This window comes from Bacillus rossius, chromosome 1 (assembly GCF_032445375.1).
Source record: "Bacillus rossius redtenbacheri isolate Brsri chromosome 1, Brsri_v3, whole genome shotgun sequence".
Taxonomy (NCBI): Eukaryota; Metazoa; Arthropoda; class Insecta; order Phasmatodea; family Bacillidae; genus Bacillus; species Bacillus rossius.
The window spans coordinates 116,503,402-116,530,041 of record NC_086330.1 but is presented as its reverse complement, the minus strand read 5'-3'; the positions used below and the strand labels follow the sequence as shown (position 1 = coordinate 116,530,041).

The 26,640-nt window shown below is 33.9% G+C and overlaps 1 protein-coding gene and 1 long non-coding RNA gene across 4 annotated transcripts in view; both read right to left on the bottom strand.

The window, feature by feature from the left end:
* Window positions 1-14,184, bottom strand: part of LOC134542893 (folliculin) — a 74,719-nt gene extending 60,535 nt beyond the window's left edge. Inside the window, exons 1-2 of one of the 3 annotated variants that reach the window (XM_063387480.1) lie at window positions 14,138-14,184; window positions 8,500-8,716 (exon numbers count right to left, since the gene is read on the bottom strand). In XM_063387480.1, coding sequence (XP_063243550.1) covers window positions 8,500-8,691 — 192 coding nt within the window. In that variant the 5' untranslated portion in view covers window positions 8,692-8,716; window positions 14,138-14,184. Of the gene's footprint in view, window positions 1-8,499; window positions 8,717-13,819 lie in introns of all 3 variants that reach the window. The other 2 variants (XM_063387488.1, XM_063387496.1) reach the window with 2 other exon arrangements.
* A 5,286-nt stretch (window positions 14,185-19,470) lies between these two features.
* Window positions 19,471-24,392, bottom strand: LOC134542886 (uncharacterized). Its single transcript, XR_010076866.1, has 3 exons — window positions 23,812-24,392; window positions 23,412-23,475; window positions 19,471-21,428 (listed from the first exon to the last, which is right to left on the bottom strand). It is a non-coding gene; the product is annotated as an uncharacterized LOC134542886 (long non-coding RNA).
* Between the last annotated feature and the right edge of the window lie 2,248 nt (window positions 24,393-26,640).

Genomic DNA, 26,640 nt, shown 5'->3' with positions numbered 1-26,640 from the left:
CCATCACTGAAATAATGTACGTGTTTTACATGAGGCAGGTGTCTTTTAACATATGTGACTATTTCTGACTGTTTTTTATACACCATGGAAACATCATGATCCAAATCATTTGACAAAAAAATGACTGCTTGTTTTCAAATTAGCATTGTCTAAATTTTTGTAGTAAATGACTACTGGATGAACTGTACATTGACTATTGGTCCAATGGTATCCTTGTGCTTCATTTTGGATAACAAAGGAAAAGCTATAACTTCTCTTTCACTTATTTTCTCTTTCAGCTGCTTGAGGTAGTCAGATTGTTTCTTTGTGGTATAGGAATGGGGTATGAGGAGTTCCATTTTTTGTACTAAAATTTCCATAAAGTCTTCTACACTTGAGGTAAGGGTTTGTAATTGTGTTCAGTCTGTACTGACCCACTGTTGATATTCAATCACATCATCTGGATCACAGTCTAAAGTATGATATAGATGCTGCTTTAGAGTATCTGGAGAAGGACATTGCTCACATTGTCTTAGCATACAGGCAGGATTTAAAATGTCACATACAAGATACCAAATAAGTGAACTATACTTTTCACCTACACCAAGACAGTGAAGAAGTAATTCAACATTTTGGTGTATAGTGCACACACAGACAGAATGGGTTCCAGAACTTCCAGCTAAAACGCACCATTTAGGACGCAACGTACAAAACTTTGAAAACCTTACCTTGAGAGATGGATATTTTGCCTTAAAAGAACAATACAGCTCATGCAAGTTGCATAGCAAAAGTCTTTTCTGTTTGTAAACATTTTTGGATATACTAACTTCATCTTTCATTCCTGGCATTTCCCTGAAAACTCATCATCTTGATAGAAATCTTGAATGACCTTCACAGTTTCTTCAGGTAACTTCTTCCCACCTGTGGGATGAACTAATGTGCAGATTCCTTTTTCCAGTGTAAGTTGTCTTGCTTGTCTTACCATGTACTCAGAAACACAGAATTCTTGTGCTGCCTTCTGTCTGGACCATGATTGAGGGATAAGGGTAAGAATTTGTAATTTTCTTTGTCTATTCATTGTGGGCAGCTTTTCAGGGTGTCTACCAGATCTAGTAAATGAAATTCCCTGATTTTTCCAGGTTTTCCAGGTCTAAAACTTAATTTTTCCAGGTTTTCTTTAACACAATTACGACATTCCACGAAACTGAAAAAACTGCATAACAGTACATTGACGGGTTTCAAAGTAAGTATTTCAACTCATTTAAATTAGTAAAAAAATTACCTTCTTCCAGACTTGGTCAAAGTGTCTCAATTGATGGCAAATAAAACATGCTGCTACAAATATTTCACACACTTACTTTTGCAAAAACATTAGTAAAAGGAAGCTTCCGTCAATTTCGCAGACTTTTGCGTCAATTGCACTTGCTTCAGAATGAGCCAAATCCAACACTCGAGCCTTCTTCAACTGCAATGCCTTGATCTCCTCTTCAACTATTCTTTTTTCTGCCTTCTTCTTGTCCGTAGCTTCCTTTTCTTTTTGTTTTGTTTGCAGGGCTTTCGTATGCCTACAACTAGCATTTCTTACATACTGTAACATGGACTTGGTGATATCAACATGCTCTACACCTCCAGAACGTTGAACAAAGTCATACACTTGTCTTTGTGCAATCAGTGTTTCTTCCTGCAAGTTTTCAGTCAGCAGATTAAAATTCACTGAAAATCCTCTTTACAATGATGCATTTCCATGAGAAAGTACCAACATCAGCCTCACAAACTTTAGAAGGCCTGTTTTGGCAGCTACTGTAAGTGCCTTACGAATGAGCATCCACAAGTGATCAAGGTGCCTGTCTTCTCGAGAAAAAGACGAGAACAGTGCTTCAGAATCTTGCGAGGAACATACCAACTCATATGATCGCTCAATGTTATCAGCTTCTTGTCCTGATAGCCACCTGTTTTGAAGACAACATTCTAAACTGTACTTCACACGCTGTTTCCTCACACCCGAATTTAAAGCCACAGACGGACAAAAGCAGGAAATTCCCATGGTAAGTTTGTACTTCAGGGGACTTTTGTCTCTAAGTTTTTTTTTACCATAACCTTTAGACAAGTCCTAACATCATTTTTCAGTAACAGGACAGACTTTTCTGGTACTTTCTCTTTCTTGATGGCATGGCATACTGCATAACCCAACTTGATATTGTTAGCAGTCAATAGACTTTCTTGGTTATCTACATCCAATAGAGATACATTATGTTTCTACCTAAAGCTCTTCAGTACCTCTGGTTTCACAAACTTTCCTGCCAAAGCTAATAAACTGTCTACCATTAAATCATAGAGAAAAGGTGCCATGGGTGCTTCACTTTGGAACATTGTAAGAAACAATTCCAGCTCTGATGCCAAAGAGTGGAAGAATGTCAATTTTACTTCTAGAAGATTATCTTCAAGAGCACTTTTCACTACACTGAAAGAGACAGATAAAATAGAAACTTCACAAATAAATTTCTTTAGATGGGGTAACGTTTTCATGGCATGCTCAGCAACTGCAGTATTTTCTAACCATCTGATTGCACAAAATTTCTTGGGAAAAAGCTCTGATCCAGTTATTATAATGTAATCTGCCCTCCTTGCAGGTACATGCTTAAACAAATAGTAACTGTGCCTCTAAAAACTAACAACGTCCCATTGTGTAGCAGAAAATCCAGTTTTGAAAGCACCAGGGACCGTATGAAGCTCACAGCTACCAATTTCTAGCAATGATGGCAAATCTTCACGAAAAGTGTCTGTGATATGTATTTTCAAAGCTAAAAAAAATGCCCAGTTTACGTTGGGGCCATCCATAGATACCTGCAGAATATTTTGAATGTCAACAGAGGAGAGAGCTCCCAAAAATGCTTGCAGTAAACAATGAGATGTGGTATGCCCCAAGAACATTGATGTTAAGTAAGCTGAAACAACTTGGTCTTATTAGAGCGCGGGAAGCACATGCCGCAACACGTCACGTCAGCACGATAACAAACCAGCTTGAACTAGTTTGTATCACGTGATTTGATGCCACTTCCGAATCCGATGGTAAATAAAAGAAAATGGACGTGGGAACTGTTCGTTATTTGCCATTCAAAAATAAAAACGAGAGGGGATATACACTTGATGCTACGTCAATGCAAAATGATCAATAAACAAAAAACATATTGCCAACTACAACCTACCAAACAAAAATTCTCTGATTTTTAAAAAAATTCCCTGATTACAATATTCCCTGATTTTTCCAGGCTTTCCAGGTTTTCCAGGGTCAGTAGACACCCTGCTTTTGCTTTATTAAAGTTACCAAACGGTCCAAATTGGCAGCCTTTTGTTCCACTTTATGCCTCTGTAATTCTGTACTTTCACTAGTTGATGTGACTGGAAGCTGTACATCTAATACTTTAGATATTTTGTCTGCTACAGCTGATGATACCTCTTGTACTTTACGTTTCCCATATTTTTTTTTGCATGTTGTGGTACAGCATGCAGTTTTATTGGTGACTGTTCCAAATATTCCAAACTTTTGTCAAGTAAGCTACGGGTTTCTTCTTTTGATGCTTGAATCTCTAAACCCTCTGCAACGTCACTTTCAGTTGATTCTGAAGATACCTGTGCACCTACTTCTTGAATATTATACAACCTATTCCTACATGAGGAGCATAATTTTTTACCAGGAATTAAATTAAGTCCCTTGTCTGATGCTTTTCTGTAGCACTGTAAAGAGATTGTGCGCAAAGAACGCTTAAATGGAACACTATGCACTTTCATAGGATCACAACATGATGTCTGAAACATTTCATACTTCTTAATATAAAACAATTCGTGATGAAAACATATGGTGTGAAGATTATGTTTAGAAATACCTGTTCTCAGCACAAGAAGAGTTTGAAAATCTTTGGAAAGTGATTCCAGTCTTTTGATTCCCTTTGTTTTAATATAACAATCTTTATAGCATTCTTCATGCATATCATTCCCAACAGAACAGAATTCTAGTTTAGTACTACTGGTAGCCATGTAGTTCTCATCCAACTTATAATGAACTAAGACTTTCCACTAACATTATACACAGGCAGCGCAGTAAGACTGGCCTACACAGTGTAGTCTGCATGGTGGCAGACACACCCTTATCTCTGACCCCGGTTATCTTTATTGCTTTCCTCCCCTCTGCCCCTCTGTTCATGGGCCACTATACTGCATTTGCTGTGACAGCCCAGATATTAGGCCTCTCTCCCAACTGCCTCTGAGGAAGCAGAAAAAAAACCAATGCCAAGGGGAACAGAGCAAGTATCAAAGAACCCCTCTCTTATAGCTAGCAGCCAGACTCCATGCAGAAATGACATATGTACAGTCACATGACATAGCTCTGCAGATAACACAGGGAGATAACACAGGGAAGGTAATTAGAGGCTTTGAAATTTGCACAAAATCCTTGTGTAATATGTGGAACACATGTAGGGTTACCAAACGTCCGGCAAAAGGAGGACATGTCCTCCTTTTTATGTATTTTTTTGCGTCCGGCCGGATTTTCCTTAATGCTCCAAAATGTCCGGCTTTTTTATAAAGTGAGATAATTCCTGCAGTTACACTCTGAGTAAAGCGCGCGGCGCGCGCTAATGCGCTGTCCGCAGAGTCACCCCACTAGTAAGTAGTTCTATGACAGCTTGACAGGTAGCAGCACATGCAGAAGCACGTGTGGTGTGTTGCAAGTTTATTGTAAATAATTATAGATGGCAGGAGGATGAACTGTGAACGGCCAGCTCAACACGTACACGCAGGACACAGCGCATGCTTAGTTTGTGTTGAATCGATGAATTCTGTGGTGTAACAAGTCCACAAATCGTTTCTGCGTTTGTAAAAGCCACATCATTTTCTAATTGTTTATGCATTAATGCGGCGCTAACTTGTAGTAGTGTGAAACAATGTCTAAAAGAAAGTGTGAATTTAGTAACACTTCAAAAACTAAATCCCCAAATTTTGTTTGTGGAAGAACTGAAAATGAAGCTAAGTGTGTGTAGTGCAATTGTTACGTTTCGGTAGCGAATAAAGGCTCTACAGACTTGAAACGCCACGTGAGTAGTGAGAAACACAGGAAAATTGTTTGCAGCTCTTCATCAACTACAACAGTAAGTTATTTTGTAAAAGAAGTAAACAGTAATGTAAGCGCCGCAGAAGGAGCATTGGCGTTTCACACCATTAAGCACCACCATTCTTTTAAGTCAATGGATTGTACGTCTAGCCTGAACAAAAAAAAATTTCTGGAGACTCGAAAACTGCAAAAAATATTTATTGTGCTAGAACTAAAGCCGAAGCAATTATTCGAAAATTCATTGCTCCTCATGCAATCGAGATTGTTGTTGAGACATTGGGAAGTATTTCATGTTTTGGTGTCGCTACAGACGCCAGCAACCATGGATCAATGAAGATATTTCCCATTCTTATTCAATATTTTGACTGGAAAGAAGGCTGGACAAAAACCAAGGTAATTGAAATACAAGCCCTAGAAATCAAACAGTCAGATACTATAACAAATTTTATTTTGATGACCTTAGAAAAATATGGCCTTGCCTCGAAATGTGTTGCGTATTCTGGAGACACTGCAAACGTTAACTTTGGTGGGCTGAACAGAAAAGAGGGACGAAATGTGTATTCATTTCTAAAAATCAGGCTCGGTAGAGACATCGTAGGATTTGGTTGCCCAGCACATAATTTGCATAATACGTTACGGCATGGTACTGACTTGCTTAAATATGATATTGAATCAATAATCATGAAAATTTTCAATTATTTTTCCGTATATACAGTTTGCACAGAATGTCTCAAGGAATTCTGCGACTCAGTTGATCTAGATTATCAACAACTGTTATCGCACAGTAAAACTCGTTGGTTAAGTCTTTTCCCAGCTATTGAGCAAATACTTAAATTATTTCCAGCTTTGAAATCCTACTTTCTTAGTCAACCACAGCCATCATACATAAACAAGAAATGTTTTGAAGATGAATTTTCAGAAATTTACTTGTGGTTTCTGCACTCTCTTATGTCTGTTTTCGATTCAAAAATACAGGCTATTGAAAAGGAAAGGAATTGTATTTTGGAAGTTGTGAACCATCTGGAGGCAACACTTCATTGCCTCAAAGAAAGGCAGTGTCACACCTTTGTTCCTTTGAAAGTGAGAGAACTGATTAATAATTGCAAACAAGCCGGATTGTGTACAGAAGAACACTGTTCTGATTTTTTAGGTGAATGTCAGATTCTGTATGAAGCATGCATAAACTATATAGAAAAATTGACAACAAATTTAGAAGAATTTCAGTGTTTCAAGTGGATGTACTTGAAATACAGACGAAATATTGAATTCGATGATTTGTTACCAAGCATTACATATTTGAAGAACAAGGGTATTGCTGTCGATGATGTCAGACATTTTGATCAGTACTGTCATTTGACAGCATTCCTCGAGGAACGAGATGAAAGTTTCTTTGATGGGAGTTTGGATGTGATATGGAAAACATTTTTTTAGTGAATGCGCTAATTCAGACCAATTCTCGGAACTTTTGAAAATATGTGAATTTTTTCCATGATAAGCAGTCAGTGGAAAAAGGAGAGAAACTGACTTCTACCAGAAACTGTCAAATCCATCACCACAGTAGTTTACAACTTCAAATAAACAACCTGTGAAAATTTTTTACTCATATCTGCTTAAGAACCCTAAAATCTTAAACAAAATTAGTTCATCTGAAAAATATTAAATGTATATGTCTACTAATTATGTAAATATTAAGCTTATTGGTGTTCCTGCAACAAACTATAACATGCATTTGTTATACACAAGAAGATATGTTATTTTGTGTGGTATATGTAATATTATGTTTTGTTTTGGATATAGTGAGTTTATACTGGGTTATTCACTTTTTGAACATGTGTTTTTTTGTATAGGATTGATGTACTTGGTTATTCACATAATCCATTGTATTTAAAATAGTTATCACATAAAAAACGTGTTTTTAATATGCTGTATATGCGTAGTTTGTTTGATTCTTTATACTTAAATTGTATTAAATGCCAAAACATTGTAAAATATCGTACTCCATTGTAATTAATTCATTATTTAAAAAAAAATATATTGTCCTCCTTTTTAGTGAAATGTCCTCCTTTAGCGAGATGAATGTCCTCATTTTTTATTATCAGTGTCTGGTAACCCTAAACATATGGGACATACACAGCCCTTATATTCAATCCTCTTTGCTTCCATCTTCTGGCTGCCTTTTGTTAGCGGCTCCATTTACATCACCAAGTCATTTTCATTTTGTTTTTCAACACTCCAGCAGAAAGCCACTATTTTTTTTAATGTATCTTATAGAAAATTTCCTCCTCTTTCACACAGTACCAAGCTAATTTTTTTGTGAGGTCTGCCTTTTGAGATACTACAGTCTATTTTGCAATAAAGGATGCAGATGATACATGAAACCAGTCATGTTAATAATTCTGTTATAACTTACAAACCATTCTAGATATAGCAATTTGGTGGCAAAATTTGAATTCTCTAGAGAATTTTACATAAGGAAGTGTTCTTATTCTGAAATATTGGTATTACAGTGAAATACAAAGCAAGGAAACACAGATACTGACCAATTTATGCTGTCATTACAACCTGTTTTAGGCCAAAAATGGTCACAAAGGAACCTTCGATTTCTCAGGAAGTATTTGAGATAAAAATCTAAAATTTTGGATTTTAAGTGGCGTTTTGTCACCTAACAATTGAACCAATTTTTACTAAAACCAAAAAACATGGGTTACATGCCCTGGATAAACTGACATGGAATGACCCCTATGTCAAAAAATCTTTCACTTTAACCACATATAAGTAACACTCTTTTCTCCTACCTCTCCCTACTAAATTTTCCTCTTCACATTTTATTATCATTTTTTATCACACAACCACACTATTAATTTTCTACCGAAACTGTTTACTTTATGTAACACTTCTTACAACTATGTTTAAATTTACGTTTTTTATTATTCAAGCAATGTTACAATTAACACATTCCACAAATACTGTCAAGCTAACATAAAAGCAATAACCTACAGTTCTACCAACTCAATATCTTCTGTACTCTATAACTCTATTTCCAATCTCTATGACCCTACTAATATGATGTCATTAATTTTCCCCTTCATTATTATCAACAAACAGGAATCCAGTATCGCAAATAGACTTCACCCGAAATATGCAGGCACCAAATGTTAATAACTTAGGTATTATCACATCATACGGTGATCCAATGAGACAGTATTTTGCTATATCTATTAATAGCATGATAATTAATTATATACATACATATATGCAAATAACATACGTAGCCTGTATTAATTAATAGCATTAACCAAATACATGGTTACTTTACTAAGTATACTGTTTTTGTGCTGTTACTGTAGATACAATAGATATGATATCATATATGTAACTAATAAACTAGAAATAAATTCTGTGGGAATTTTTACCTCACAAACAGGTTTCGTGTTATCAAACTGTTCACTGTTGGTATTCAAAAAAGTTTCATCCCCATAAAAATTCTTTTTTGGAACCAAGTCAAATGAAGATAATATCTCTATGTCGTGGAATGACTGTGTACAGAATAGTACACTAGGACCATGAAGTTCACAAAAATGACACAGCCCTATAACTGCATTCATATCAGAAATACCAATGTTAATGAACCTGCAACATTAAAATAAAGATACACTATGATTAACAAGTAAACATAACATTTTATTACAATGCACATCTGAACAACTATGTTGAAGAACAAAACATATATTTGTAATGCATTATAATTTTATCCTAGATGTCTCCGACAGTGAGGTAATTTGAAAACCCTCATGCTCACAGTAACATCTCACTTTCAAAAACAAATTCAGATTTGAACTCATTAGGAATCAACCCCGGATCAACCTGGTGGAAGACGAGAGATCTCCTTGATTCATATATTGTTTCAGGGGCCAGGTTAGGTTAGCAGCAATAGGCCTGCTATGTGATACATAACACAGACTAGGTAACTCTGAGTGGGTCAAATTAGCCATTCTAAATCATAGTTAGACTTCATTAAGTATTTACCAAAGAAATTATAAAAGATATTCATACTATTTTTACAAAAAAGTTATTATATTATGGCTTTAGTTTCTTGTTTTAACTGACTGGTATGGTTCCAAAAGGATAATTTTTGTAATATCAAGAACAGATGACAAAAAAATTAAATGATAGTGAATGAAAGGAATATAAATCCAAAAACATCTATTTTTGATTTCTGAGAGTTTTTATAACTATTCTTTCAAACAGCACTACTATTAGTTATCTAAATACTTTTCATCTAGTTTACAGTTATAAAAGTTGGTTGTGTTAGGTACATTAAAAATAATTAAAATCATTAACGGTTGGTTAGAAACATTTAAAATAGGTAACACCTAATCAATCATTAAAACTATTTTAAAGTACACCTATCCCCCACTTAACATGACTAATTCGTTCCAAAAAATGCTCGTGTTATTCGAAATTGGGTATTCTGAAGCATTAGTTTCCATAAATAGCAAGGCTAATTTATTTAATGTGTTCCAAAATTGTGTAGGAAAATATACTTTACGTAGGTAATATAAATGTGTTGAATAACACTCAACTATAAATATGTCACACCAATTTATCTTTATATGCCTCCCATTGCACTTTTTATGACAAATACGACACCGCGGAACGGGAGAAACGTGGTTATGTACTTTATCGTCAGTCAGCTGACTAACTTGCCCGCCCGGGCGTGACCTTCAAATCACGTCGCGTACCTTTCCAAACCATCCTTTACTGACAGTGAAACCGATATTACTGCCCGGATAATTACAATTTAATTTTTCAAAACTTAAAGTGCTTATTCGCGTATAAGCACCTGGTTCACACCAATCCTGTTAGGCCAATGATTATTTTTTTCATTGCAACCACCTTTTTCACGTAAATCATCTGTTCATTTCTGTTCCGGTATCTAATGTCAAATATATTTCCGCTAGTACAATCAACAGCATCAGACTTATATAAACTTTTGGTAAGAGCCCTAATTTCGTAGGATTGTCCGCACAGTTGACTTGCTTAAAATTAAAGTGCAACCCAACATAAGCGTGGCCTTCATGACAATCTGTGCGCTGTAATATTTCTAGTTTTATCTCAAACACTTGAACAATATGCATTATAAGTGATCAAGCACATACAGTTACCGGCAGCTGAATGGGTAGACGTTGCTTTTGTTTGAGTGAATTCCCTGCCACTGGCTAGACTGATTTCACGGCCCGGTTTGTGACCAGGCTACAACGGAACAGTACGGCACGGCGGCATACATGCGGATGTAAATACATTTAGTTTCCTTTACATTCCATAGCCGCAATTTAACATGCCACAACTGATGTTTGTACAACAGCCGATAGCGTAGACAGACCTGTGCGCGCATCTCTTTCCCCTTGTTTGGCAAACTGTATCCCACAGCACATCTGTTGTTTACAGCAGTTGAAACAGTGGCGTCGTGCTTGACTTTTTTTTTGCCTACCAAGATTTTGTGCTTACTGAAATTTACAGATGTGCTATTCAAGATTGGGGCAGTAAAATTCACATCACACTAAATGAATCTGCGCAGTCTGAATACGTGCTAAGTGAGAGATAGGTGTATTTTAAATGTAGCTAACCTAACCAAACATCCACACTATTTTCAGTATTTTAAAATTAGTTAACCTAACCTCATCAAATGTTAAAATGGAAAACAACTTTAATATTGTAATGCTGGTTTAGAGAATGATTACGGGGGGAAAAAAAAACTAATAATTACTGTTAGGTAGGCTGCATAGCAAACAGTGATTAATGTTGAAAGTCGTTGCTTATTGAAACTAACAGAGATAAATAATAAGTGAAATACACTATGTCTGCATATAGAAACAGTACCACATTGTTTGCGGAAGAAGGCATTAAAATATTTCATGTGGTTTTTTACCTGTGAACATTGTAGAGCTGTGACTTTCAGAAAATAAGATTAAAAATAACTAAGTGCAAGACTGAAACATCTGTAATGTATGTTATCAGGTTTGAACTTGATCCCCAATAAGCCACTTCTTTCTTTAATGAGAAAACATTTTTAAATAAAATCGATATGAACACAATAATATGCTCAACTATTTATGAACTGTTTATGTGTAAGAAAACAATTGTAAATAAAATAGAATTTGTCTGTCTACTCGACTAATGTTGTGAGAAGTTACCTTAACATATTAAATGTCTGTGGCTCATTTGAATACTCAGCACTGAAAACATTAACATGAAACTACCAATAGTGGTAAATCTGTATTGTACGGATTAGCGCCAAAAAAAATCGTACAAATATGAAATAACTTTCATTATATGCTATCTTACGTCCTCTTTTCAGAACCGCCTGCGGAGATAAAAAATTCCAATTACTTTTGGAGATATCGAATTTTTTAATATTCATTTTTTGGCGATTTTTTAAAAAAAAAAAAAACATTTAAAAATCCGAAAATACCTTTATTCTGTGCTCTTTAACTTCCTCTTTTCATTAAACCCGGCGGAGATCAGAAATTCCAAATACTTTAGGAGATATTGAATTTTTTAATTTTCATGTTTTGCACTGATGCGGCGTTCAGCGGGAAGCCTACGATTCACACATCTTTCTGGACATACCCGAATACTCACGTTGGCAAGCCTTCTTTTCTTAAAATTAGCAAGAAGTAATTAAAAATACTTTAAAACATTGTAGATGGTTGGTTATATTAGGTAATTATAGCTACATTAAAAAAACTGTAAAATCATTTTATGGTTGCTTAGCAAATATCATTTTAATATGTAGCTATCCAGCGCTAGGAAACCGTTTACATGATTTCACAGTATTTTTAATGTAGCTATCCTAACCAAATCAACCATCCACAATGTTTTGAAGTATTTATAATGTAGCTAACAACCTAATTGACCATTAGTTTTCATGAGTTGCATATTTATTTACAATAAACAAAAAAAAAAAAAACCGAAGATGCACGATCGGGCGTTTGCCTCTCGTCTGTTGAAAGAAGGCTTGCCAACGTGAGTATTCGGGTATGTCCAGAAGGATGAGTGAATCGTAGGCTTCCCGCGTTCACCATTGTTGCTTGTTTACAAGTATTATTATTTATTTTTTTCGCGACGTAGTTAAACGACTACATCACGTAAAAAGAAAATTACGTGAGTTCCTACTGTTCATCCTTTTTCCCGGTTTGTTAGGTCAGGTCAGCTACATTATAAATACTTTAAAACTAAACAACCATTAAAATTAATTTTTATTATTTTTAATGTCCGTTCAGTTTCAAAGTATTTATACTGTAGCTGACCTGACCTAATCTACCTTGTCCCGTTTTGTTAGGTCAGGTCAGTTACATTATAAATACTTAAAACTATACAAGTAAAATTAATTGATATTATTTTTAATTTCCGTTTATTTTGAAGTATTTATCATGTAACTAACCTTACCTAATGGAAAATTTCTGTTATTTAGGCAGTCACGCACACACAGCAAAATATAAAATGGCGTCTGTTGAATGATTACATACGGCTTGTATTGCAAAATAATAACGGCGATATCTCCAAAAGTAATTGGAATTTTTAATCTCCGCAGGCAGTTTTGAAAAGAGGACGTAAAAGAGCATATAATGAAAGTTATTTCATATTTGTACGATTTTTTTTGGCGCTAATCCGTACAATACAGCTTTACCCCAATAGTTAGAACTTAAACTGGCAATAAGTTAAAATTGTTTTAAATATGACATTTTAAAATTTTCATGACCACTATGTCTAAACATTTTTAATATAAAGAAACTAAAAGTCACAAAAATTGAAATAATTTTTTAATATCATTCTTAGGATCTGATTTTTACCCATGCCAACACAGGGGACATAAATTACATGTCTACAAAATACATTGAATTTGGCACAAAGTGCATAGTTAAAACTTTTTATATTGCTATATTATCCAATCTATTTTTACGTACTTATTCATTTATTTTTTTTGGTTTTACCCTTTAATCTTACAAACTACTGAATATAAATTATCTTTACGAAACATGTAAGATACATGAATATGTAAAGCATTTATGAAACATGTACCATTCATTACTGAGGATGAGTTAGCTTCAACCAAAAACCTAATTTTGGTAGGCTACATAATATTTGGAATCATACAACCAAATTTAAAACAAAAGCCGGTAAATATGTAGTTTAGCGGTATTTGCGAAAACAAATGTTAAAAATCCGAAAATACTTTTACTACATGCTCTTTCACTTCCTCTTTTCATAAAACCCGACGGAGATATGAAATTACAAATACTTTAGGAGATATCGCCGTTCTTATTTTGCAATACAAAACCTGTGCAATCATTTGACCGTTGAAATTTTTTTTTTTTGCCGTGTGTTTGTGAATGCCTAATTAAAATGGTCGATTAGGTCAGGTCAGTTACATTATAAATACTTTCAAAGTGGACATTTTCATACTCGTAAACAAGAAACTATTGAAAACGCCGCATGAATGCACAGGTATTGTGATGAAAATTAAAAAAATTCGATATCTCCTTAAGTATTTGGAATTTCTTATCTCCGCCGGGTTTAATGAAAATAGGAAGTTAAAGAGCATAGAATAAAAGTATTTTCGGATTAATTTTTTTTTTTTAAACATATCGCCCAACTACATAATTATTTACCCCCATTATTTCTCTTCTTCTGTAAGATTCAAAACAATAAAATTCATGTTGGCATACTCACAAACGTCACATTAGCTACACTTCAATAATATCTGAAGTTTTAATTCAAACACTACACGCTGTACAATACATTTTTTGTAATACACAAATTCTGCTAACGCGTTTGCTTAGTTTCATCAACACTCAGCTTCCAAGCACATTCATGCTTCCTTTATTATTCCGCATTCACACATGACTAGGTCACCCGACGACGATAAAATTTGCCACTATCCCCTCTTCTAAAAATTACTCACAATCACAATCACGTGAGGCTAATATTTGCGTGGGGTTTCAAAAGCAAAACAACCAAGCTCACATGAAAATAAATGAAAATAAAAACCTGCGTAATCATGGAGTATAGCCAATGAGATGAAACCATAGAAGCTTTTCCCAAAGATATTACTTTGTTTCCGTGTTGATAACATTGGCGTAAGATTTGCCTACAGAACCAAAGACATAAGTACAGAACTGTCAAAGTCAGATTATATAAACAAAGCCACGTGCATTTGTTATTGATTTGTTACAATATGTTACTCCAACAGATATAGGTTTTTGTGAAAGTTAATGTAAAATTTAATTAATTTAAATTAATGTAATTTTATGGAGACATTTAAATGTACTCTATTATATGTGTGTGTGTTGGTGTAACTCTTTACTTAATCTCCACTTGGGTTGTCACTTTCTGTAAATACAGAAAGTATATGTAGGGCGGCTTGCAGAGTCCCGCCTCAAAACTCCGAGAATTCTCCGAGTGCGAGTGGAGTGTGAGTGGAGTTCGAGATAGAATTGTATGATATTACTCGAGATTTCTCCGTGCGTTGCAGAGTCGTCAAATGGAGGTTCCTCGAAGCCGAGTGGAATTGTTACCACACGCCCACGGGGAAAAATATTTCTCTCGATGTTCACCGCCTTGTAAATGTAATTTTTGTCTTTGTTATGTTGGTGATTTCATCCGAAACATCGATAGTTTTTTCCCGCTTCACTCTTTGAATCAGTGACAGCAAAAAAGAAAGCCTGGGAGCAAGTTGCGACGGAATTCAATGCGCAATAATTCGTGCAAAAGGTAAAGTTTAGGTTCAATAAGGATGCATGATAAAATATCGCCAGGTTTGTACGCAATTTTGATCAATAGTTTTATCGGTGGTTAGAACTAAAGTACCTATCTGAAATAATTTTTGTCTAATGGACTAACTTCACACTACAGAAAGGTATGTTTGTAAATTAATACTGCTTTTTTTTTCAAATTACATGTGTATGCTACTCAGTAGCGGATCCAGAGGGGGGCTAAGGGGTTCAAGCCCCCTCCAAAAGCATCTGGGTCCACTATTGTTTTAGTGTTTGCCTTGATAAAGCCTAGCCTCAGCTGGGTCAAGCCCCTCCCAAACAAAAAACCTAGATCCGCCAATGATGCTACTGCCGTTAAAACGTACACTCCTACATGTATGCCAGTTGAAATCTTAAAAATCGTTAGATAATTCATCATTTTACCAATCATTATGTATGACCCCTAGCTGTGACCATTTATTTTGCTAGTACACAACTGAATTGAATTACACATGTGTGGGGTAATTATTCCATATCACATATCCAAGTTTACTCCTTGATCTTGATGGCATGATCATGTGTTACACGATGCTTGAGTGTGCTGATAGAGCCTGAAGATAACGAAAACCTGGGTGCCACACTACAAACAATCTCGGGGTCTTGTGGGAATAATTTTCTTGATGTGCATTTTACAATTATCATTATAATGCTACAAGTTTGTTTTGTCCAGGTTCCTTCAGTGTACTAAATTATTTAAACAAGCATCATGTACCACAGGAACAATATATACGGTACAAGATCATTCCATTTGGATCAAAGAATTAACTTTGATATATTACACTGAACGTTTACTCAATAAACTTTTATTTATTTGTTATTATTTCAGCTTTAACTTTTAACAATTAAGTATTAAGAAAGTTGGACACACTAAAATATGTAGTGCATATTTTACTCTAAGTCACTATTTTAGGAATTTATTCCTCTTTTATTTTTTTATAGCGCACTTCGTTGCAACTAAAAAAATGCTGGGAAAATATGAAGATGAAAAGGAGGAAGGAGCTGGCTGCAGAATCCCGGTACAGAATGGGAACGGGGGGTGGACATTTCATCCTCAGCAAGCCTGCGCTTGATGCAGCAGTGCCTTACTTAACGGAAAATCTTGGTTTTCTCTGGGACAGTGATGCTGTTGTGGTGGAAGAGGCAGCTGCTGCAAAGATCACTGTCCCAGAGGAGACTGCTGTGGAAGATGTGCCTCATGATCCAGCTCCTGCTACTTCAACTGCACCAGTCCCTCAGACTTCTGCCCAAGGCAACTATTTGAATATTGTATTTTGTCTGTTCTCACACTTCATTCAAAAGTAGCAAAATGTCCAGTGTACTGACTGAAAACATTTGAGAAATTAGAAAATGGTGGTTTGAGTACTAATGATGCTTGATTGTCCTGCAGAACACAATTTTTCATTCCCAAAAGTAAATGGTCAGGATAAATACATTAAAATGCCACATATATTATTTATTTTTATTTTTTTATTTATTAAATTTTATTGCGTGCCTACCTACAGCTTATGGCCTTGGGTGGTAGGCACAATACAAACAACACATATACTGTACATGCAGACAGAACAAAACAATACAAAATACAAGACAACAAAACAAAAACAATACACCCAACATTTAACAATTAGTAAATAATTTCTTAACAAATTTATAATGTAGGAAAAAAAAACTTGAAACAATATAATTACTAACCACAAAAAGAAATTAAGTTATGTATATTTGTATTTTTTTAAATACAATCTAATACAGAAAAGAACCTTGCATATTTATTGTAATTTTTAGTGATTTTGAATAATAGATCATTTGTTTTACTTAATGTACAAATTAATGATTGCTTATGACTATTGAAAGTAGGTATTCTAATTCCAGTATTGTGAAGAAAATAATTACAATTAATTGTATTTTTGTTACAATTGTGTACAAATAATGCATCTAATATTTCCCTTCTTAATAATAAGGAACCAATAAGGAATTCAGAAATGTCTTTAAATCATGATGCTAATTAAAAGTGATATATATAATTGTTTTTAGTCCACATTTCTTTTTATTTAACTAAACAAAGAAAAACATTTACTTGACTTAAGAACCAACACATTTTTATTTAGATTAGATTTTAGATTTCTTGCAGATTCCAGCATTCACTGGGAATAAAGAAAACTCAACTTTGCAATGATACATCCAAATGATTTCACAATCCAATGGAAAATAATGGTTTACAGGTTACAAACTCATATCATCATGCTCCCTGATGAACAACACATTGCTAAGGGTGTGGTAGTTGGCACCCATGACAGTTAGGAGGTGTGTGATGTAGATGGTGTCGTATTGATGTATTTTGTAACAGTGACTGCAACATCATATAATAAATATATAACAAAGGGTAGATGGCAAAATAGTTTGTGTTGATTTTGCAAAAGCCACTTATTTTAAGTGATACCAAACAGAATATTGTACAAGTAATGGGGAAAAAGAGGGATAGTACATAACGTATAGTGTATCTATTATTATTATTATTATTATTATTTATGTAAAATTTGGTTTTTGTAGCTGCAAATGTTTTGTGCCTCTTCCCTTCTAGTACCTGCCTGCTATGCTTTTATTTATCAAAATTAGGAATGACACCATCAATCTGAAGTCTGGTTACAAAATTACACTCTTTGTAATGCATGTTTCAATCATATTTGATTAATACTACACCCAATTCACAGACCCAACATTTATATGCATCAGTTGAATTTTATCTCATTTGTGCACTTAGAAATTATAGGCTGATGTTGTGTAATTTTAAATAATTAACATTTATGTGATAGAATCTTCAAACCCAAACGAATGTCAAATTTTTTAAACATTAATCTCACAGCAGATGATTATATTTTGTTTCTCATCCTCACAAAACATATTTGCATTCTTTGTATATTTCAGAAGACCCAGCTTCAGACAGTTCTTGTGAGGATGTTGCTCCTTCTCTTCAGCCTCGATGCTTTACTACAGCTGCTAATTCACACAAAACCTTTATTTTGTATTTGAGAGTATAATTTTCAAGAGTCAATTGCATGCCAAATAACGTAGGTATATTATTATTAAGTAATATTTTACATACAAAGCAGACAATTGTATTGTTGCTTTAAGAATTTCATGTTTGTATTAACTATGGTAATTAAAACCCAACTTATTCGTAGCAGATGCAGTATTTTTCATATATTATTTTTCATCACACACTCATGAGTCATCAACTTACCTACCCAGTGGCAATAATGATGTTTCACTTTACGTAAAGTTGGTGAATGGAGCATTGTTGAATACATGCAACAATGTTAACACCATTAATAGAAAATTGAGACGAATAAGTCAATCTTCACTTGGGAAATATAATTAACTTTTCCATCCATTTGTACATTTATGTATTTTGTTTTCTTTAAATGTATCTACTGATATTTTAGTGTTATCAAATTTCAAAGTGAAATCTCGTTCCTAGTTATTGTACAATATTTAAATTTAACTCACACTATTGATACTATAATTTATAGAGTATATTGCTACGTGTCACTACATACTAGTCACTTAATTCTCATTGCTGCACAGTAATATTTTTTTGTAAGTTATGTTGTCTTAAACTACACATTGATACCACAAATAATATCTTAAAATGGCAAATGTACCTTTAAATATATCAGTGTCATTAACTTAGGTTAACCAGATGTACCATACAAAGCCTAAAGCAATAACAAGTTTTGCATACACACAAATAATGAAATGAATGTGGTACTGCCTGCTTGATTTATCACCTAGTTAACTCATGGCTCGTACCCTCTTGTGCAGTAAAAACTACTGAGTTTTAAGGACACCTTTACTTCATCTTCACCACTATAAAGAGGTAGAAAGTTTGTAATATCACAAGACCTTCAACAGAATAACAAAGTTAAATAGTTAGTCTAACAATTAATTTCAGTGATTAACCCTCTGATACCACACATCAAATCTGAGCATAGTGTATATCTAAAATGTGTAGCCCTGGTGTGTACTTAAACCACCACTTACATTTACTTAATAGGTTCAAAGTTAGACAGCAAAATGTGCCATTTTGAATTTAAAGGTGATCAAAACGAACAATGAATTGGACAGTTTTGTTATATATAAGTTTTGAACCACAGCACTGATGAAAATTGAAAGACTTTGAAGTGGCCCTTAATAAAGAGACAAAAGTATTTACTATTTATGTACAAATATATATATATATTTATCTATTATAAAACAGGGTGTGCTGAATCACAAAACGTATGAGCCAGAATGAGTTACAATAACATTTCAGGTTTACTCAAAGGGGTACGAAACACATTAATACCACATCCCGTGATTCAAAACATCAACTCACAGAATTTGAACATTTTCAGATGCATACTGAAAGTAATAAACATAAAGTAGCGGTATGTGAAATATGTATGTAATGTACATGTATGTGTACATGAAATGTTTTAGCTGATGGAAATTACATACGGCATGCAATATAAATTAATGTGTGTGGCAGAGTGTTTAAATAAAAGTAACAATTTAAATAAATAATAACATGCAAAGGTGACCAAAAAGTATTTTGTATTTTGTAACCATATTATAAATACATGAAATACATATATAGTAGCAGTCAATATCAGATCTCAAACAGATATGGCTAAAGGTCTCCAGAGAAACATCAGACAGAAATGTACAAGAATTATGAAGGGCTTTTAACACTGTGTACTATGTTGTGATTTGTGTTAATAGTATTGAAATACTAAGATCGTGAATAAAATTAACAACTTAAAAATTGTTGCCACAAGAAATAACATACACTACACAATCAATTATATATATACATTAAAAAGTTTTAGTTCAATAGGTTGCATAACAATATTTCTTGATATTATCTTGTTATGTATTAATGCAAAATTATAAAACAATTAAAACAACTGTAACAAGGAAAATGTTAAAATGTAAAATCTTTGCTTTTGGCATTGCATTTAAAAGATTTGTAGCTGTACTTTTGTATTTTCATAACTTTACCCTTCTTGTCAAAAATAAAAACATTGTAGAATAATATTGTTATTTTTTTTGAAACAAACAAGGGTAGTTCAGTGGTAAACCACAGGACTCTCATTCGAGAGGACCCAACAATTCCTAATAGTTTCTAGTCTTTTACCAAAACTGTCAGTAAATATCAGGAGTGAGGGTCTTCAATGCTTACTACAAGCCTAGGCAAAGTTTGCCCACAATTTCCCTGAAATGTATTTGTCTAAATAACATGCGATATTATTAAATAATAAATTATCTTCAATATGATGTAATTTCTGAATGTATGAATGTTCCTGGTCATGCCCACCGAGGATGATGACACTGCTCTGCACACACAGCAACTCCACGTTGCCGCTGAGGGGCAGCACCGAGCACTTGAGTGGAGCCACGACAGGCGGCAGCAACAGGAACTGCAAAACAATCAACTAATTTTCAATGTTCCATTTGGAAACTTTCTTACCCAACACATCGGGAGTATTTCAATCATGAAACCAGTTTTTACCAACTGATTCCCAATGTTTCTTACATAATAGTTGAATTCACAGTTCCCTACCTATTTTCACCACACCTGTATATCTAAATGTTTTTAAACAAATATATTTTATATTACTTTTCTTTCTTAAGATATAAACCATTTTAACTGAACAAAAGTAAAATGAAATAATATCCTGCAATACAATCCTATATCATAGGTATGTGAACAAAATGAAACTTGAGACAACATAAATATGTTTGCACAATAATACTTTTAACAAAACATTACCTATTTCATCCAGTTATAATACAAAAGAATCAAAAAGCAACAATATAAACAAATGTACCTCTTTATTCAGACATTTGTAGAAGGCTGCATTATTAGAAGGTTCATGTAAAATTTCTTCATTTAATTGACACTTGTTCACAAGTTGGAAACAAAATGTCAGGGCCTGTAGGTATGTGAAGGATTAAAGAAACTGCAATGGAATGGCTTAGCAACAAATGAAGATATCATTTTACCAACAATGTTGTTCCATTAATGTTTGAAGAACCACCAAATCTTCAAAAATTATACCTGAGGCATTACCAAGTCAACAGTTTGCCAAATTTTCCTATGCATATATCGCAGCTGCACTCAACATACAAAACAGAAACATTTCCTGAAGTAGGTAATGGACTTTTGCCCAAATTTCGTAAATACTTAAGACTTAAACTTGGTGGTGCTGAAAATGTTACTGCTTAATGGTGGAATATGACACATTAATAGGAATTATTCATAAGTAGCCATAACACTGAGTGCAAAAATCATAAAATATTCATTCCAGCCAAAAAAACTATTATTAAACGGTACAATCAAGGTCACGGATTTCGAAAACCCACATGAAACAATGTGTGTAAAAATCATTTCAAAACAGCTAATTGAAATGCCGGATGAGGAACTCGTTCCTGATGGCCATGGCGCGCCCAGGTCGCAGAGGAACTGGTGGGATTGGCACATCATTGTTGGCCTGCAACAAACCAATCAATATATTAGAATGCAGGCAATAATTGTTTATAGGTAGATTATCATTACTATAGTGTAAATGGTCTCTACCTTAGCTTTGTTTCAATTATAAAACATGTTTGTTTTACACACACACAGACAGTTTATTTCATTACATACATTAAAGTCAAGTAGCAAGTATTTATTCAAAATATTTATTTTAAATTTCAAAGTGTTCTTCATAGTTCATTCATCCCTGACGTGATTTGGACTATTATAAAATATATCAAAAAGCATTAATTATTACTAGTGTATTTAGTTTTCTTTTTTAAAAACGTTGATATTTTTGACGAAAGTTTTTATTTTCATCACAAATTGTGTATTTCTTTACGTTTAATTTATTGATTGAATGAATGTTGTGTACTGTACAAAGTTAACACTGGATCCTAGTGAAAGCATTTTAACTAGGATGGATGTATAACCTAGATGCATACATTACAGGGGCAAAATGTAGACCTCTCTGAAACACACAAATATCAATAATTATGTTTTGAATAGAAATATAACAAATTACAAATTCTTTGATATAAGCTAAAATCAAAATTCTAGCCTGCAATTAATTGTCAGAAAACAAGTAATATGCCCCTTTAAACACTTTTAGTGCATAATTCACTTTGTAAGTAAATTAAAAGCAATAAAGGAACTCAAGTAATAAGCTAGAGAACATTTCAAGAAAATCATAAACACAAATTGTTTCAAACTAACCATGTTTTTCTAGTTACTAGTAGTACATACAATTGTGACAGCTATATATATATATATATATATATATATATATATATATATATATATATATATATATATATATATATATATATATATATATATATATAAAGTCTAAACATATACCAGAAAGTGCCACTCCCACTACTGGAATAATGTGGGTAAGGCACATTGTGCTTCCCTGAGCAAAGATTGGAGCGAATGTCACACCTGTCCACCAAAAATTTGATGTTATTCTGAAGAACAGTCTGTTTTCAGTGGAAACACTTACAATTCCACTTTGTTTTTAAATATTTCCTCAGATTTACATTTTCTTAAAATCATACTTTCAGAACATATTATTACACCTTATGTACCTACACAAATATTTGTGTAAATGGTGAGATGAGTTGGTTACATTGGCCATGTCAACAAATCATGAATACAAGTGAACAGTTGGTTAGCTATGTTAACAATGCTATACATTAGAAAGAATGGATAGTATAAGGTTTAAGTTCTGTATCACATATCCAAGTTTTTCCTTTGATCCTGATGGCAGGATCCTGTATACATTGATCCTTAGATAATTGAAGTTTGCTGTTTTCAATTACTACGTCACTAGGTAATGGACAAAAAAATCACTTGTCATGTAACAATTAATTACAAAAAAGGCATTTCCACAAGACCAGTGACATAATTTGTTTGTATAGCGAAATTTTAGGTTTAATGTCAAGGATCTTTTGACGTAGTAATTTAAAACAGCATTATGTACCACATGATGAATTCAGAGCTAAGGAATGAACTTGGTAATGTGATATGGAATAATTACCATGTAGGTGACCTAACCAATAACACTATTTCCAGGTTATTTACATGAACCTAACCTTGCAAAACATACCTTTTTCTTAATATCATACACACACACTCAAAGCTACTTAAGGTATCAATTTAATTTGATAATACAAAAATATGTCAGGAAATTGACACAATAATTTGAGGATTTTAATTTTACATAATATAGGGTTGTTTTTAGAATTACCAGATTCAAGAAAATGCTCTTGACAAATTGAAGTACATTAAAATCAAGCTACATGAAAGAACTATGTGCTAACATGAATATTGTATTAAGTATTTAAATAAATACAAACTAGACAAATTATTACATTTTATCTCACAGTTCACATTTCATATTAAGGTATGTCACGAAACATGATTCAACATGCCTTAACAATGTTTACCTACTTACCTGTATAATTCTCCTCGAGCACCGCCGGGGCTCTTGATCTTAATGTGGGTGCAGTCAATTACTCCTGTAACACCGGGAAAGTGTGCAATGTTGTAAAATTGTAGCTTGTTCAAGCGAAATTCATCGCCAGTGAGAAACCGTATCAGATGTCGTGTATGTTGCGCTAAACCGACAGAGCTACGTCTGATAATTCGGGAAACTGTGGACTCGCTAACGCCTGTTAAATCGCCTGCTACCATTTGTAAATAGTATTTCACATTGCACCGATATGTGCCTATGCAAACCACAAATTAAACACCACATACTGAAGTGCACATAGGCTAACCTAGGCAAAGAGTGACAGATGGTATTATTGTAAACAAAAGGTATTGGTTAGTAACTATTATTTCTGACTGCTTACCTGGAAACTGCCTGTTGCGTAAAATCGCAAGGCAATTAGCAACTGCTGGACAGGCGGTTGCGGTAATCCTCGACGACTCCGTGGTTCTTCAAACACTAGCAAAAGCAGAATATGATGCCGAACAACATCCTTAGTAAAACGATATCGTCGTTTGAATTGCACGTCACTAAACCACTCCAGTGGATTTTTAAAATCCCTCAAATACCGACGTGGTTCCCTGGCAACGTTTCTTTCTTCATTTTCAAGAAATACTTCATCAATTAAATCAAGAAATTCCACAACAATTGGTTCTAACAACACAGCCATCTTGATTTTTTTTCCATATTTCACTCCGAGGGCCCTCGGAGTGTGGTTGCGCGTACACTCCAACTATCCTTCGTTTTTACTCGGTTTCATTCGGATATTACTTCGTTTTTACTCCGTTCTCGACTGTGCAATGAAAATTCCTCCACTCAAACTCCACTCGCACTCGGAGAATTCTCGGAACGACTCTGCAAGCCGCCCGTAGTGTCTCAATCTAACACAGTTGTGTAAAAACAGATGAAGAAACATACATAAATATAAAAATATGACACATTGTGTTATGTTGTTTTTTTTTTGGTATGGCTGCAGCTAGCTCTATGCCAATCGCATAGCTCTGCACCTAGCTCTATATCGATCAGCTGATCGGTCGCTCCACTGAAACGTCTGTATTATTTTTATTATGGGCGCCTCTCTTGGGAAGCCTACATTTCACAAAGGGTTGAGGACCAACCCGAACATGCCCGAAGACTCACCTTCGGCCAACTTCGTGACTTTGTTTTTATTTTCATAACAGCACGGCCATGTTGGTGGATATCAAAAACACTTAATAATAATTGTGAGGTTAAGTGTTTAATTCATAGAAAGAAAGTGCATATTTAGTAATAATCTTAAGATTATTATTCACTGTTATATTACAAGTATTCGTTATGTTCATGATCTTTCAACGCACTAAATTAAAACAGCAAGCATCATGTACCTCGGGATCAAGTGAAAAACTTGGATATGCGATACTGAACTTTAACTAACTTTCAGATTTGCGTGTAAATTAAGAGATATGTATCATCATTTAGTTCATATTTTCTCTCTACAGGTTTTAAAGTTTAGCCTAGGTTGACGTAATTTTTTTCGTATCACGTGTCCAAATTGATCCCTTGGTTTTGTGGTACAAGATGCTTGCTGTTTTAATTTGTTACGTCGAAAGAGTATGGACATAACAAATACTAGAACATCACAAGACAAACAAATTATCTCAGGTGTTGTGAAATAATTTCTTTTGTAACTGTTTTACATTCATATATAAATTGTAATAACACAAGTTAGTATGCCCATGTTCTTTCAATGTACCAAATCAAAACATCAAGCAAAATGTACCACAGGAACAATGTATACAAGATCATGCCTTCTGGATCAAGGGATGAATTTGAATATGTTATACGGAACTTTTACCAATTTCACTTTCGGGACAAGTATGTATCACAATATCATTACTTATCACATTAATAACATGGCACATTTATGTCATTACCATATCTGCATTATTATGTGACTAGCATGATTATATGGGGGTTTTAGTTGGGGAGTATTCTAATGCTTGTTTTGCACAAAATATGTTTGTGTATTAAACTAGCTTTCTGGTAACGTATTTTATGCTATGGCCATGCTTATTCTAGAATTAGAACATACCTACTACAGTATATATTTTACCTGTGGTATCATATTCTATACTTAAGAACAAGCCCTACCTGTACTAGTATAATAGAACACCATACTGAAGATATATTACATTTCATTATTATTTCTCAAGATATATATCTGATGTAACAGAAGCATATGAATGTCCTCCGTCCAAAAGTTTTTTTTTTCCAGTGTTTGTACTTTAAGAATGTACAGGTATGTGTGAATGCACAGGTATTATAATATTTATAATGTAAGCTTTAAACTTTGATTACTTGCTAACCTGTAGAAATTTAAAGTCTGTTTTCAGGATAAATTCAGGGCTAAGACTAGTGTTAAAAAAAAGTTTTTGTCTAATTTTTTTTTAGTTTGTGGAAAAGCCACAACGTAAGATTATTACCCACCTCTCTCCTAACAGCAAATAAAATGCACAGAGTAATTGTATTGTTTTGCGGCTTTTAAATGAATAAAGAAAAAAATTCTGAAAAACTTTTTTTCACATCCTGACATGTATCGAAATATTTCCCAAGAGAATGTTGAGGTACTTTAAGTTGTTTATCGTTTTTAAAACTGCACAAGATTTTATTAAGTTTGTTTTAATCAACAAAAGTAAGAAGAGTAAAAATTATAACTTTTTTTTTTGCTTCCTGATATGTTTTTCAGTCATTACCCAAGAGAGCAATACTTGCAGCAAGAAACACATAACTCCATATGTGACAAAATCTGATTATGAGGCCCTTGTTTTTATTGAAGCAAGCTTTTTGCAAGCACAGCAGGGACTCGCACATGGCGGCGCTTGCGATATCGCAATCATGAATGTTAAAACTATAAAACTATTGGTAGACTGCTTGATGTAACACAGTGCTGTCTTACAAAATGATTCCAAAGCATTTCAGGAAGCAAAAGGTATTTTGTAATTTTTATTTTCTTGTTTGCAAAAAATCTGATAAACTATAAAATTACAATGAACACAAAACACTACTACTTAATTACTATAACATTTTATAAAATCATAAAAATAAACCACCTACTTTCCTGGCTGCTTGTCTTAAGTTTACACAAAAAATATTTACTGTTCTGCCATTAATCTCACTTAGTGTTGCAGCATACAGTATCGCAAAATGCAGTCAC